This window comes from Centrocercus urophasianus, unplaced genomic scaffold, assembly GCF_019232065.1.
Source record: "Centrocercus urophasianus isolate 14NV4802_14NV808 unplaced genomic scaffold, USGS_Curo_1.0 seq_21, whole genome shotgun sequence".
NCBI lineage: Eukaryota > Metazoa > Chordata > Aves > Galliformes > Phasianidae > Centrocercus > Centrocercus urophasianus.
The window spans coordinates 14600061-14613982 of NW_024884767.1; the positions used below are offsets into that span (position 1 = coordinate 14600061).

The 13922-nt window shown below is 38.3% G+C and overlaps 1 protein-coding gene across 1 annotated transcript in view; it reads left to right on the forward strand.

Moving 5' to 3' along the window:
- Positions 1–13922, forward strand: part of EPB41L4A (erythrocyte membrane protein band 4.1 like 4A) — a 132721-nt gene that overhangs the window by 92266 nt on the left and 26533 nt on the right. Inside the window, exons 12-13 of the mRNA XM_042823098.1 lie at positions 1343–1455; positions 10131–10212. Coding sequence (XP_042679032.1) covers positions 1343–1455; positions 10131–10212 — 195 coding nt within the window. The remainder of the gene's footprint in view (positions 1–1342; positions 1456–10130; positions 10213–13922) is intronic.

Consider the following 13922-nt stretch of genomic DNA (forward strand, 5'->3'; position numbering starts at 1 on the left):
TTTTGTTTGAGTTTGTTTGATTTTGTTGGCTTTAATAAATTAATGTTCCTCCTCAGATCATTGCCGTGTTCTTTTTTAGACCCATCTACTATTTCTCTACCCTTCCCCCCCCAACCTTCCCCACCCTCCCGAGGCACAGGCCCTCAAGTCACTCATTAGTCACTGGGTCAAGCCAGACCAGTGTAAATGGTTAACACCTTATTTTTTTTTCCCTCCACTTTTTTTTTTTTTTTCTCTTCGGGCCTGGGCCCCCTGTCACGGACAGATAACTCTGTGACAGCAAGAATCGAGACTGTATTATTATTTTCAGTCCTGGCTTTCAAAAAAACCAGTTTTCTTAATATCAGATGTTTTGGTGAGTGTGTGGAGGTGTTAGTGTGAGTGGAAGATCTTATCTAGAGATACTTCGTTAAAACCATTTTTAGAATTTGTGAGACTGATGTGGTACCAGAACTGGAAAGCTGAAAAGAATTATTTTATGGCTAACTTGGGAGGAAAAAATTGAAATTGGATATCGAAAAATGACATTATTTTGGTGTAACATTGGAAATTTTTCTTGTCCTCGGTCTTTTTACAGATCTTGAGATAATCATAGCTTACTACCCCTGGCTCTGGGTGAAAATTCAGCCATCCTAGTGGAGTGTATTCATGTAGCTCAGAAAGTCTGTGATGAGCATCGGTATAATCCCTTGGTGCTTGCTACTGCAATACTTGGTGACTTCTGAATCTCAGTACTGCAGGTGTTACAGCAACTGGGAGTTAATGCTGTTACTCCCTTGGTATTGTAAGTTTCCAGAAGCAGGCATGGAGTTCTGGGGAGGAGTATAGAGCCTGTTTTACAGTTTTGTTATGAACACCTTATCCTTTGTACTCATGTGGAGAGAGAGGCATTAGAATGTAGAATAATGTATTTACTTTTAAAATGGTGTGTCATGGAAGAGTCTTGCTGTTAAGTGGGAATCAGGTCTTGTACTTGGCTTGCAAGTTGTCAGTCTATGCTAGTGAGAGTGCTTTGTTGTGCTTTGCTTTGCACTGGGCTCTCCTAGCCCTTTTTATCATCTTTCCACTATGGCAGAGCCAGTAGCTTCTTAGTGACTGAAACTGAACAAAGTTTACTGAGTGTTTTCCAGAGATTAAAACTGAAAGGGAGAAATCAGAATCTAATCAAATTACTAATTATTTGATTACTTACTTTTCTCTGCAGGACCATACAGCTGAGAATGAGAAAGGAATAGCTCTAAAAATATGCTGTCTGAACCCTATGCATTTTTCAATTTAGATCCTTTGTTTCTTAGATAGCTTCCCCAACTGCTTATCCAAATGATTTTGTTGTGTTTTCAAGTGGCAGAATGTCTTTTCAAATGACCAGAGACCCTTCAATTCAGCTCCCACGGCCTGACCAGTGCATTGAAAGAAGTCGTAGTAAGACATATCCAAAAAGGATGCAACAGACAGGTAAGTTTTTGTATGCTTTACTTGTGGAAAGATTTCATCCCTGGTTATGGCTCATTTCGCTCTCAAGAGATAACTCAAAATTGATTCAATGTCCTTGAGCATTTCTCAGAGATGAATTCTGCTTTCTTTTAAGGCAGCATGTGTATCTAACTATAAGTTATTAAAATTGTTATGTATAAAAATAAAAAAGATGGATCAGACAATTGAAACACATATTTATACATCTAATTTAGAGGAAGTTTGAACACAAGCAGTGTGAAAAGATATTTTACAGGAACGCTATCTCTCTCTCTAGTTGGGATTCCATTGTTACACTGCTTGATCAAGGCCTTTCTTTTACATTCTTTTCCCAATTTGGTAAAGCTAGAGTGATATCCCTGTATTTTGATATTAAGTGGAACAGAAGTTAATGCTATCCTCTATCAAGTTTTAACGTGATTCAGATTTGTGGGCTGGAAATTCATAACTACGTGTTGAAAACACGAGAGGAAAATGGAAATTTTAGCAGGCACTAGAAGAAGCATGTAAGAGAACTGCTAATCACGGGAGTCGCGCACAAAACAATTAACATGAACTGAAATCTAATAACGGGGAAAAATCCTTTATATTTTGAGGTATACTTAGCTTTGTTATAACTGCATTTAGCACAAATTTCAGTGGAACTTGTGTCTCAAGTTAAATACAGAAGTGAGCATGTGTTAGAGATTTAAGAAGAACTTGCCTGAGCCTTCAAATATAAGTAAGCTTTATCATGGATTAGTACAGCATTGTGAACTTTTGAGAGTGACAGATTTTAAAAAGTGCATGTACATGCATCTGGTGATGCCCTTTGTTTAATGTGGATGCCTTTGTTTGGCTCGGAAATAAAGCCAGTGTGTTTTGCCTTTTAGCTGCACTGTGTCTTGAAGTGTTGCATAATTACAGCTCTTGCTCTTGGAACATATGAAATATAAATCCAGTATGCAGTACTGTGATTAGGGTTGGTTTGTTTGTTTTTTAAGTGCAAAAAATACAACTGCTTTGCTTTCAGATTGTACATCCTCTTGTCAGCGAGTTTCTAGATATATGGTTTTATCTTTTAGGTAGTTCAGTGTGAGAGCTGGACTTAATGGTCTTTTCTGGATCCCTTCCAACTCAGGATATTCTGCAGTTTGTCTGTGGCTCGTCTTGCTGTTTACCCTTGAACCTGTTGACTTAGACTTAGGTTCAGCTGGACTGTCCTCTTCTTTGAGTGGTGTTTCAAGATGAATGGCATTTCCCATCTCATTAGTCCCCCTGTTCAGTTATGCAGAAAATTGTGTGGTTATTCAGAGGTAAATTTGTCAGTTGAAACTCAGTCCTTAGTTGAAACCAATGTTTGCAGGCAGTGAACGTCAGTCTGCTCATGAGCACGTTGTGATTGTTCCAGTTTTTTTGGATGGAACTGTGAGACAAAGAGAAACCTTCCTGTGATCTGTTCTGCTTGTGTAAGATGATGCAGAATTCCCTGGCCAGTCAATGCTTGTTTGTTGTTATGGGGGATTTTAATGCTTTGTCTTACTTTAAAGATAAAATAGAAAGGTGGGTTTTTTCTTCTTTTTTTTCTGTCCTGTCTTATTTGTATGTGTCTGTGTAATTTCTAGTCATCATTCTGGTTGCCTTGCTTTTAATTTAGCTTAACTGATAAGCCAGGTGTTCTAGATGTGCAGTCATTTTTCACCAATGTCGGTGTATTGTGTATTACCTCAAAAGCTCTTGAAATTCATTGAATTTGATGAATTTCCAATCTACTATATAGTCTAAGGAAAAATAACTTTATAATTACAGAATGCATTCTTCTTCATAAATGAACATATTTTTGAGTCTTTTTTTTCATTTTTCATTCTTTTTTTTTTTTTTATTTTTCATTTTATATTTCGGTGTTCACACTGATAATCAAACTGCTAGTTCTTGTCCATTTAAATGAATTTGAGACACTGATGGGTGGTTAATGTGACTTCTCCATGTGACAGTCTGCTGCATATCATTGGATTATGTCCATTCTTTTTCCTCTAATCTGGCTATTGGATGCAGCAATATTCAGTTCATTTCATTCAATGAATTGGGTCCATTTGATATCTTTTAAGCAGTGTTTGGTAAAAAACAAAGCCAGCTGACCTAACATATATTTTACAGTATAATTTTTATCATTAAAATGCAATCTAAACATTCTTATGAACTAAAATGCCACATTACTTAAATCTCTTAGAGAATAATATGATGTTACTTCTTAAAATAAATATTTCTTTTGCATAATGAGATATAGCAGTGGTTGCCATTGATGACTTGTCCTTTTTCCTTAACTTTATGTTTCTAGTATGGTGTAACAAGCTTAAATATGCCTTGTTCAACATTTTAAACAAGGTTATTTTAGTTTACATCTGTTAGATTAGATCAGGTGTTTTCTGCAAATGCTGCTTAAATTGGCATCCAACTGAATGTAGCTTTTAATTTATCTTTTTGTAAGGAACAGCAGAGTTTCACTTATTTTCTCCCACAAACTTTAAACCTAGCAACTTACTTCTTGTCTTCCCAAAGTTCAGCATCTTTCCTCACCTTTTTCTTCAGTTTTTCTTCCTTTTCTTAACACTGCAACATTAAGTGCATGAAACGAATGCTTTTCTGTCTACAGTCTGTCAATTAGCTGTTTTGTTTTCTTTTAAACCTATTAGTGCCAGGAATGAGCCCAGCCACAACTGTGTTTTTGGATGATCAGGTGAACCAGTAACTACAAATGCATGGCTGTAGCATGTGCAGTCTGCATTGCTACTGATGTACAGGTTGCAGGTAATGTGTGAAGTACTGAAGTCTCTAATTTCAGACATCTCATTAAAATGTTTTTTGTATGCATGTTTTGGGGTTACTAGCAGTTGCATAGTATGCATTGTTTCCCCTCCCCTCCCCTCTTTTCTTTTTTTTCCAGTTAGTTTAATGCATAGGTTAACTGTTTGCAGTGCTGAGTTGTCTGATTCCCTTGGTAGAATGCCTGAACAAGTGCCTAAACAGGCATTTGGGCTTTAGCATGGCAGATTATTTTCCTAGAATCCACATTGCAGTTGCTTAAAGTGCAGTAACTTCCATTTTATCATTTGTTTAGCATATTGCAAATCTCATTAGCATAAGTGTCTGAAAAAAACAGAGAGGGAAATTTCACTGACTGGACAATCAATGCTTTTATGTTAGTGCTTTTTTTTCCCTCTGTGCATGTTTAAGTTTTTGTTCAAGTTTGTGTTCAGTTGGAGAACATTTTTTGCTTTGTTTTGTTTTGTTAAACCTTAAGCCTGGTGTATGCTTAGCTTACTTAGTTCTCTTATTCTCCCAGTTTCAGGTGAGAGAGAGTAACAGTTTGTTCTGGTCACAAATCATAAACAGTGGAACAGGATCAGTCATTGTTCTGCTTTACTCTTACGTAGGACTGATAATATTCAGCTTTCGCAATAACTGGTACAAGCTCCTCAATGAAAGTGTCCTTTATTCTTCTGAGTAAGTGCAGCACTTGAGAAGTTCCCCAGGAACATTCTCTCTGGACAAACACTGGTGTGGACAGACCTGTTGCCATGGGTCCTGGTTTATTCACAGGTGGCACACGCATTGCTCAGGACCTATAATGTTCTTTGCTAGCTGGAGGCTTGACTTGACACTGCCTTGCAAACTGTACAGTTGTATAAACCAGTGTAAAGTAAACCTTGGCATTCTGATTTAAAAGCCAGATGGAGAGTCATTCGAATAAGTATTAAAATTGCAGTTTTATTTGAATTCTAATAGTCCTTAAGCTGCAGTCCCCAGTCCCTGTATTCTTTAATTCCCTGGGATCACAATCCGTGCCCTGGCTAACCTACCTAATCTATCATTACCTCACTCATAGTTGATAGGAATGTGGAACTGGAGCACCAAACGTGTAGTAAGTCTTTTCCCAGAAAACTGTGGGATTGAGTTTGAAAGCTGAATCTTAGAAAATGAATGTTGGGTCAGTTGTATCTATTTATTTACTTGTTTATTTTGAGTTTTAAATTTTAAAGGTTATTTAAATCACAGGCTTTGTAAAAGGATGAATGTGACTACTGCTGTATTTTATGCAGCAGATGGCAATGTCAGCACAAATAAGGTTTGTAAATTAGCTTGTAAAACATTATCATGGAGTAAGCTATGTGAGTGTAGACTTTTTAAGTCCATTTTTATTAGGTCTTAGTAATGTGCAGTGCAAAGCATGGACTCTTACTGCATGTTTTGCTTTGGATCACATTATCTTCAGCCCTCATTCACAGATTTAAGTACAAAGACTGCTTCCAGATAATGTTAGTGAAATTGCTTCAGCTAATGAGGCAAGACTTAATTAGCTTGCCAGCTCTTGAGATTTTGGACTTTAGTGTTTTTAAAATCTGTTTAAGTTTGAATGCCGAAATGAGCATCAGCACTGTTGTAATGTAAATCAAAGTGTTCATTCATGTTTCTGGGAAATTTCAGTTCTGTGAATGCTTACCTAGTAAAAGGAAAACAACCAAGAAAACCTACAAGCTGAAGATTTCTGGTTACCTAAAGTATTTTTGAGAATTCTCAGGAGAAAAAGTGTAAGAAACTAATACAGAAAAGGTGCTGTAATAGGGCTAGCATTTGGACAATTTTTCTGGAGGTTTTTCTTTTATATTAGACAAACTAACATACAGAGATGTATGTTGATAGAACAGTAGTGCTGTGTAAGGTCACAGAAGATACATGAGGTGGAACATACTTAAAGACAGTTATTTTTCTTTGTGGACAGAAGCCTTTCCTCTCACTTAAGATGGTTATTTATACAATATGCAACAGCAAAAATTGCAGTTTTCTTTTTGTTGTTGTTGTTTTTGCTTTTCTCATGCCCTCCCCCCAAAAAAAGAAAAAAAAAGCTTCTAAATATGGGCGGAATCAATCTGATGCTGCTTGTATGAGAACTTCTTTCAGTAGGAGGGAATTGATCTGTATTTCTGTCTAGGCTCTGTGTGATTGTATTGATTGGTATGTTGTCTTTTCTGTTTTTCACTCAACTAAGTACTTGTTAACAGTACAGTGGTAGCCAGGATAATCAGCAGTGAAAAGCTGCTGCTGAAGATTAGCCAGCACTCTGATCCAAAAGCTGATGTGCTGAGGTAGGCTCTGTGGGACCAGTGTGGACACAAGGAGCCCAGGTTGCTGCAGAACCAACAGAGTTTCTGCTGTAGGATGGGCTGACTGTGTTGCGTAAATCCCCACCTTCGGACACCACAGGTGCCTGTGTGCAGTGTTATTGCCAGACATGGCAAAAGGTCTGTTCTGGAGCAATTGGGCCATGGCTTTTCTTCTGTGAGTGGCTTTGTGGCTTTGACATGATTTGGGAGTTGAGTTCTTGTCACTCCATCAGGTTATAAGCACTCAAAGGGGCTTAATGGGAAGCTACTTCCTTTATAGCTCAAAATCACGTCTGCGGTTTGGAACAAAACAGTAGCTTTGTTGATTTCTGTGGGTGAAGTTATTACAGCAGGGCTTTTTATTTCATGTATTTGATGGCATAGAAAAGGCAAGCTATATATATCTCTACTAATAAAGAAAAAAACACTGAAATACGCTTGGTAGATAGAAACTTCAAACTACTTGGTTTTCATTTCATTACCAGCATCCTCCCTAAAGTGGCAAGTTTTTGCTTTCTTTCCTCATGTTCTGTCATATTTATGTGTGATTTTGACTGAAAGCATTTTTGGAGGTCTCAAGAAGAATTTTTGCAGCAGGCTTTTATGCCCTCAGTGTAGTTTGGAGACTTCTTTTCCCTGATCGTTTTTTCATCCCCATTCCTTTATGAAAGTATTGGTTTTCTTAATCCATTAATTTTTAATTCAGTAAATTCAGCCTTTTTACCAAGCAGATTACCATGGCAGTAGTCATTGCATCATTATTGAAAAGAAAGTAGTTGTAAGGGCAAATGTACAGTGCTTCAGACAATCTGGCTAGCTTGTCCTGAACAAAACTTTACTTTCAGTTCTCAGTGTGAACGTCTGCCCATTCTGCATTTCCTTCATATAATATTTCAAATTCATCCTAGTCCTTACAGACTCAAAAAAACAAACCAAAACAAAACAAAACCCCCAAAAAACTGTCTAGGAGAAGCAAATGATGTACGAGAGCCAGGCTGCTCCCCTTCCCTGCCAGGCGTTACTCTGAAATGCTAAGCAGAGAACTGAGTAAACTAACTCATAGCAAGCAATAAGGTCAGACAGAAGGAAGCTTAACTACACTGCTTAAGCAAAGGTGACTAATGTTACTTGAGGGCCTCTGCAGCATGCGAGACATCTCCAGAAGACCAGCAGATCTAACATGTAGGAGACCCACATTCCTGGTGAGGCACCTGGTGGCCTGATAAGATGCTTTAGTGTCCTGGATTCATCTGGGACAGAGTTGATTTTCTTCATAGTGTCTAATTACGCTGTGTTTTGGTGTTAGGAGAAAAACAGTGTTGGTAACACCATTGGTTTAGTTGTTGCTGCTGTGCCGTGCTGCGGAACCAAGGATGTTTCAGCTTCTTGTACTCTCTTCCCAGTACAGGAGGGCGCAGAGAGCTGGGAGGGGGCAGAACCAGGACAGCTGACCTAAACTGCCAAGGGGATGTCCTATACTGTATGATGTGGCAGGTAGAAAAGCTATAAAACAATCTGGGAGGGCAGCTGCTACGCATTGGTCAGCAGATGGTGAGCAATTGCATTGTGCACAACTTGTTTTGTAAACGCACATATGCAAATATGTATATAAAATAAATAATAGTAATGATTATATATTGTATGTTATTATGATAATATATAATCATTATATAAATACATATAATATATACTTGTTGCATATTATATACAACAGTAATGATTATATATATAATAGTAACGATTTTATATATAATATTAATAATTACTACTATTTCTCTCTTTTTTTTTTTTCGTAGTAGTTTTTATCTCAACCCATGAGTTCTACCTTGTTTTCTCATTCTCCTCCCCATCCCAGTGGGAGAAAAATAGTGAGCATATGGCTGTGTAGTACTGAGCTGCTGCTGGTTATACTGCAGGATATACTTAAATTCTCTGTGCTGAAGTAGAGGGGAGTGCAGGGACTTTCTGTGTTAAAAGGGGTGGCATATGAAATTGGGATGTACTGTGGAAAAAGTGAGTAATGCAAAAGGCAGCCACTACTTAATTTGTGACAGGTTTTAGTTTTAGCCAAATGAAAAAGCTTGAATTTGCATCGCTGTATTGACAGCAGTATTGATGCTGTTGCATGTGGAGGAAAAATGCAGTGCTTCCTTGTTAGCTGTTACAGGCCTGAGTCAGCCTGTTTCTGTGTCTCCAACATCCCTATTGTCCTGTACAGAGCTGATATATGTCATTAATGATGTTGCTTTGCTGTTTCTCTTAACATCTGCTTCAGTTTTGAGAGAAATGACTGAAATTGCCAGTCAGAAGGGGAGCACCTGAAGTAAAGAAAAATTACAGATTAATGTTAATGCCACAGCATGGAAACTAAGATTATAGTGCTAACAGAAATAAACTTTTATTGGTGGTTAGTATATTTTTTGTTTGTTATTTCTCTAACAGAGTTGTGTGATGTACCTTTGCTTACATACCAAGCTAAACAGAACAGTTCTGAAGTGTATACATCTGTAGAGCGCTGTATGGTGTCACTTTGGCTTTAACCCAGTGTAAAATATCCAGATTCCCTTGGCTCTCAGTGCTTCTGAATTACGAATGCACCAGTCTGTTTCTTTGAAGCATGTTACATAGATGCTCAGAAACTAGGGGAAGTGTACCTTCATCCCAATTCTTTAGAGCTTTGTTGGCTTCTCTTGTGCCAACAGTGTGGAAAAAGTGGGATCATGATGTGATTCTTCGGTTCTGTATTGCGCATTGCATACAAAACTAGAAACTAAGCAGGTTAAACTTCAGTTATTGGCCAGTTATTTCTTACTCATTCAAAGTGAGACTTAGCTGTCACTATTACTGCATTACATATATATCAGTTGTATAACGTCATGTATGTGATGTATTATTATATTATTACTATATAAGAATAAATTATTTTTCATTCTCTTTTGTATTTACATTATTAGTTTTCAGAGCTGCTTGTTTGCAGTTTTTATGTTTGCACTCATGGCTTCGGAAGTATCACTGTTGTGCACAGCGCTTCTGTGTCAGTTTGAAGGGGTTCCTTGGAATGAATGTTTTTATGTTGCTTTACTATCTAATCTAGTGATTATTTTAGAGTCTGCTGTAGCTACACAGCAGATTGCCAAGCTCATAGTGCAGACCATACAGAGTTTGCTTATATTCTACACACACCTCTCTTCTCACTGGCGAGTGGAGCAGGAAATTCTCTCCTGGTTGCAATAGCATAGTGCCCCTGCGGGAACAACAGCTGCTAATTCCTTTGCCTCACGTGGAAGAGTAATGAATGTTCACCATATTGAACTGCTATATTGATGTGCTATAGTTAGAAATGAGAATAAGACACAGAAGTGTAATTGTTATACCCCCTTACATGTACAACATTTGCCAGATGTCTCGTGTATTATTTTATCTCACATACTCTGCTGGGTTTAATAGGCAGTTAGATTCAACAGATATGAATGTGTCTGCTGAGGAGGTGTCCTGTGTTTTTATTTTCTTTTTCAGGATCTAGTGGTACGAACCAGATTACAACAAATGGGGATAATGAAGGAACTACGAAAATTGTTGCACCTTCCCCAGTGAAAAGGTGGGTAGACCAGCAATTCCCTTCCAGCTTTGTGTATTGCAGTGGATAAAATAAGACATTCAGTAATCATCAATCATAGCTTTTCCTGCCCTGAAATTTAGGACTTCCTGATACTTGCTGGCAGAGTAACAGGTAACAGAGTGCTGCCCATTTACTTCAGCAAACCCTGATGTTCTGAGCCAGAGCAGAAGCTTGCTCTGGTGATACATAGTTTGGAAACCTACAAGTCGGGGCATGTTAATGGGTAGATAGTCTCTGTTTAAAACCTAATAAACTAAACTGTGATGCAAGGGGCACTGATCAGGACAGGTATGAAGACCTGCCTGTCTCTCTCCAGTTCCCTCCTTCCACAGGCAGAACAAGCACTGCTTGGGGTTCATGGACAGGGAATAGCTGGGCACGGCCTTTCTTCCATCAGTGCTATAAATGCTGTTCTCCATCACCCATTACACTGGTAAATCCAAAGGCACAAATCTCATGTTTGTTTGCAGTAGTGAACTGCCAGCTCTTCTCTGGGCTTGTATGGTCTTCTGTGTCTGTGATGAAATGCACATCTGTTCATAGACAAGACATATTTGAAAGAAAGATGTGAGGTTCAGATTCAGAAGGGGATTTATGTCCTCACCCTTAATTTTAGGTGAAATTTAGGTGCACAAATCAAAAACGGATGATCTGACAAAACAATAAGTCAAAAACTCAGCGCCTGGCTCTTCTTGCTTAGTTGCCTAGATCTCTCTCTCTGCATGCCCAGTAACCCCAACAGCCTTTTTTTTGGGCTGAGGAACTCTGACCTTACCCTCTCTATTGAGTCTGGAGTCCTCACATGCTGGGTATCTGCACTGACCTCTGAAGGAATGTACAAAAGATCTACTGTAAATACTTGATGGATAGGGTTTCCTGTTGCCTAATATTTTAAATTGTTCTTCCAACAGAGATGGATTTAATTGCCTCCTTAGTTTAAGGGAATTGGAATCCAATATTCTTGCCCTTAGAAAATAATACTGATCACAGGTTAATACTTAGGATTTTTCCTCTCCATCCAGCTGAAGCTAAGACCATTGAGCAGGAAACAGTACAGGATTTGGTACGAGAGAGACTGGTCCAAAGGAGGACATAGTTTTGCAGAGATGAAAGTATAGGGTAGGAGGGGCCCTTAACTACAGCCTATGTTCCTAGTGCTGTGTATACATTTTAGTCAATGAACTGGGTTTGTTTTTTGTTTTTTGTTTTTCCTAGAAAAACAGGCTGTACAATGGGGATTTTCAGTGTGGAGGCTTCAGAAGTTCTGGGTTTAGTTTCTTAACTTCGTAGTTCAAAAACAGTTCTCAGGCATACTCTACCTGACTCATGATTTTAAATAGTATTAGTCACTTCTGAACATCAAAACAAAAAGTTGAGAGTGGCTTTTCTTGCATGCTTTCTGTTTAGAAATAGGTGTGTTTTTCTGTGTGTCTGTGCCTGCATGAGTATGGACCTTTTATGTCTATAGAGCTCAGTGTACCTGGCAGGCAGCACACATTCTCTGTGAAACATTTACAGTTTGGTAGTTTACTCCATCCTGTGTAATTCTTGCATTACTTCTCAGTCATGCTTACACAGCATCTTTCAACAGCTTTTATGAGCTGAGTTCTCATAGTTCATTGTTTTATTTACTGCTGAGCTAGTCATCCCTTCTGTATAAATGATGTAAATTCAAGGTTAGTCATAAAAATAATAAAAAAAATAACAACAACAATAATCTCCCATGAAAATCAGATCCTGGTCTTTCCTAAAACTTAGAGTGAACTCAGTCCCTTTTGTAGCTGATTTCCTGGACATAGTATCAGTATCTGTGGAGATGCTGTGCTTTAGCTCTAGCTGTGAAGTGTCTGCATCTGCTCTGAATGTGTAACGAGTTAGCAATCTAATGCAATGAGCTCACCTCTCAGCATTATTTCTATTTCTCTCAAATACAACTCAAATGTCTTTAAAACTAACTTCATTCTGAGAATTGCTTGGCAACTTATGCTGTGCAAAAAAAATTGCTGTCTGTAATACGCTACAGGAACTTGTTTACCCAAATTACTAGCTTACTCTGATGCAAGCTCTTGTTTTTCAGCTTGTGCAAATTAGAATCAGTGATTAATGATGCATTACTAAGAAAATGATTTACCTGATGAAGTGTAATTCAGTTTCTTTCCTGCTGATTTACTGTAGCTTTGCATGTTGTTCGCTATGTGAGAATTAAATGATTAACTCAGTGACCTGTAGTAACCAAAGTCTGAGGTTAAGAGTGGATTACTGAGTTAAGTAGCCACAATTCTTTCATACAGTGGTGTCTGTCACCACCTGCTTAGTGCAGAGAGCTCTGGCTTATGTCCCCCTGTGTAAGCACCTGTAAAGCCTTTTTTGCTGATCAGGTTGCACTTCAGAAAGATCTGTGGTCTTAATGCTTGTAGTAGGTTGCTGTCAGTAATATTTCTTGAAGAGCTTAATGGAAACTAATATGGGTTAGTTTTATATCAGGTGACCTGCTTGTTCAGGCTGAAATTGAACTATAGGGATAATAATGCAGGAAAGCATGGGAGAGAAGATACTCATAAGAGCATGCTCCACCAGGAAGCCGCCTTATAGCGCTTGGAGTGGCAGTGACCAGGCTATCCATAGTCGGTGAGGAGCTGATATTTGTAGAACCTGATGGCGTGAGAAAGTAAGGAAGAAAGAAGGAGCTAGAGCATCTTGCTAATTCTCTTGAAGAATTAGCAACATTAGAACATTCGAAGGTGCTGGTTGCAGACATTGAAGCCTATGTTATACGCTGGGTCGGTGCCTTGGTTGTGCTGGTGCTTCACGTAGAGGCAGTCTGTGAAAACAGCATTTCATTTTGTCAGTTCTCTGTTTAGTGTCTAGCAAAAGGGCAGCAATAAGCAGTTGCTGAGGGAAAGTATGTTACTCCCTAAACCTGTAGTCAGTCATGTTTTGAATAGTTACCAACCCAGCCTTTGTTGTTCTGATCTTAAAGTACTGTTGACCTTCAAAAATGACCTACAGAAGCATGATAAGGATAATCTGAAGTATGTGGTGATGTCTCTACTGTGAGAGATTAAATAGACTGTGATTCTTTCACTTGGAAACAAGATGAGCCAGGTGTTGGAGGCATGAAAAAATAATGACGTGGAGTTTGTAATTAAGGAATGATTATTCACAGAGCTTTTCCTTCCTCTCCCCTTTCTTTTTTTCCCTCCGTAAACAAAGAACTGAGAAGAAGAGCACAGTGTAGAAAGAAGTTTTGAAATGGGTGGAAGATGTGAAAGAAAGTCAATTTTTTGTGTGTGCAATTTTTTGTGCACTGCTGTCGGGAACAGTTTGAACCCAAAAGACAAAAAATGGGCAAGAGGTGTTGAAATAAATTCATGGAAGAAGCTTCCATCAAGAGCTATATTAAAAAAGAGCAGATAAAAATTCTGTTTCAGTAATCTGCAAACTGCAGATGGTAAAAGACTGGAAGTGCATACTGTATCTCTGCTCTACTGCTAGACTGCTTGACTGAGTGTCCGTTCTCACTTGTTTTGAGACAAGATTAACTTTTTTTCTGATTCTGTGCAACCATAATTATGTGATTGTGGAGCTGTCTTTCAGGTCTTCCCTTTTTTTATTTCGGTTTATCCTTCTAGGAGAGATTCTCTAATGTATCAGCTGTTGGCCTTCTTTTACATGGCAGGCAAATAGCT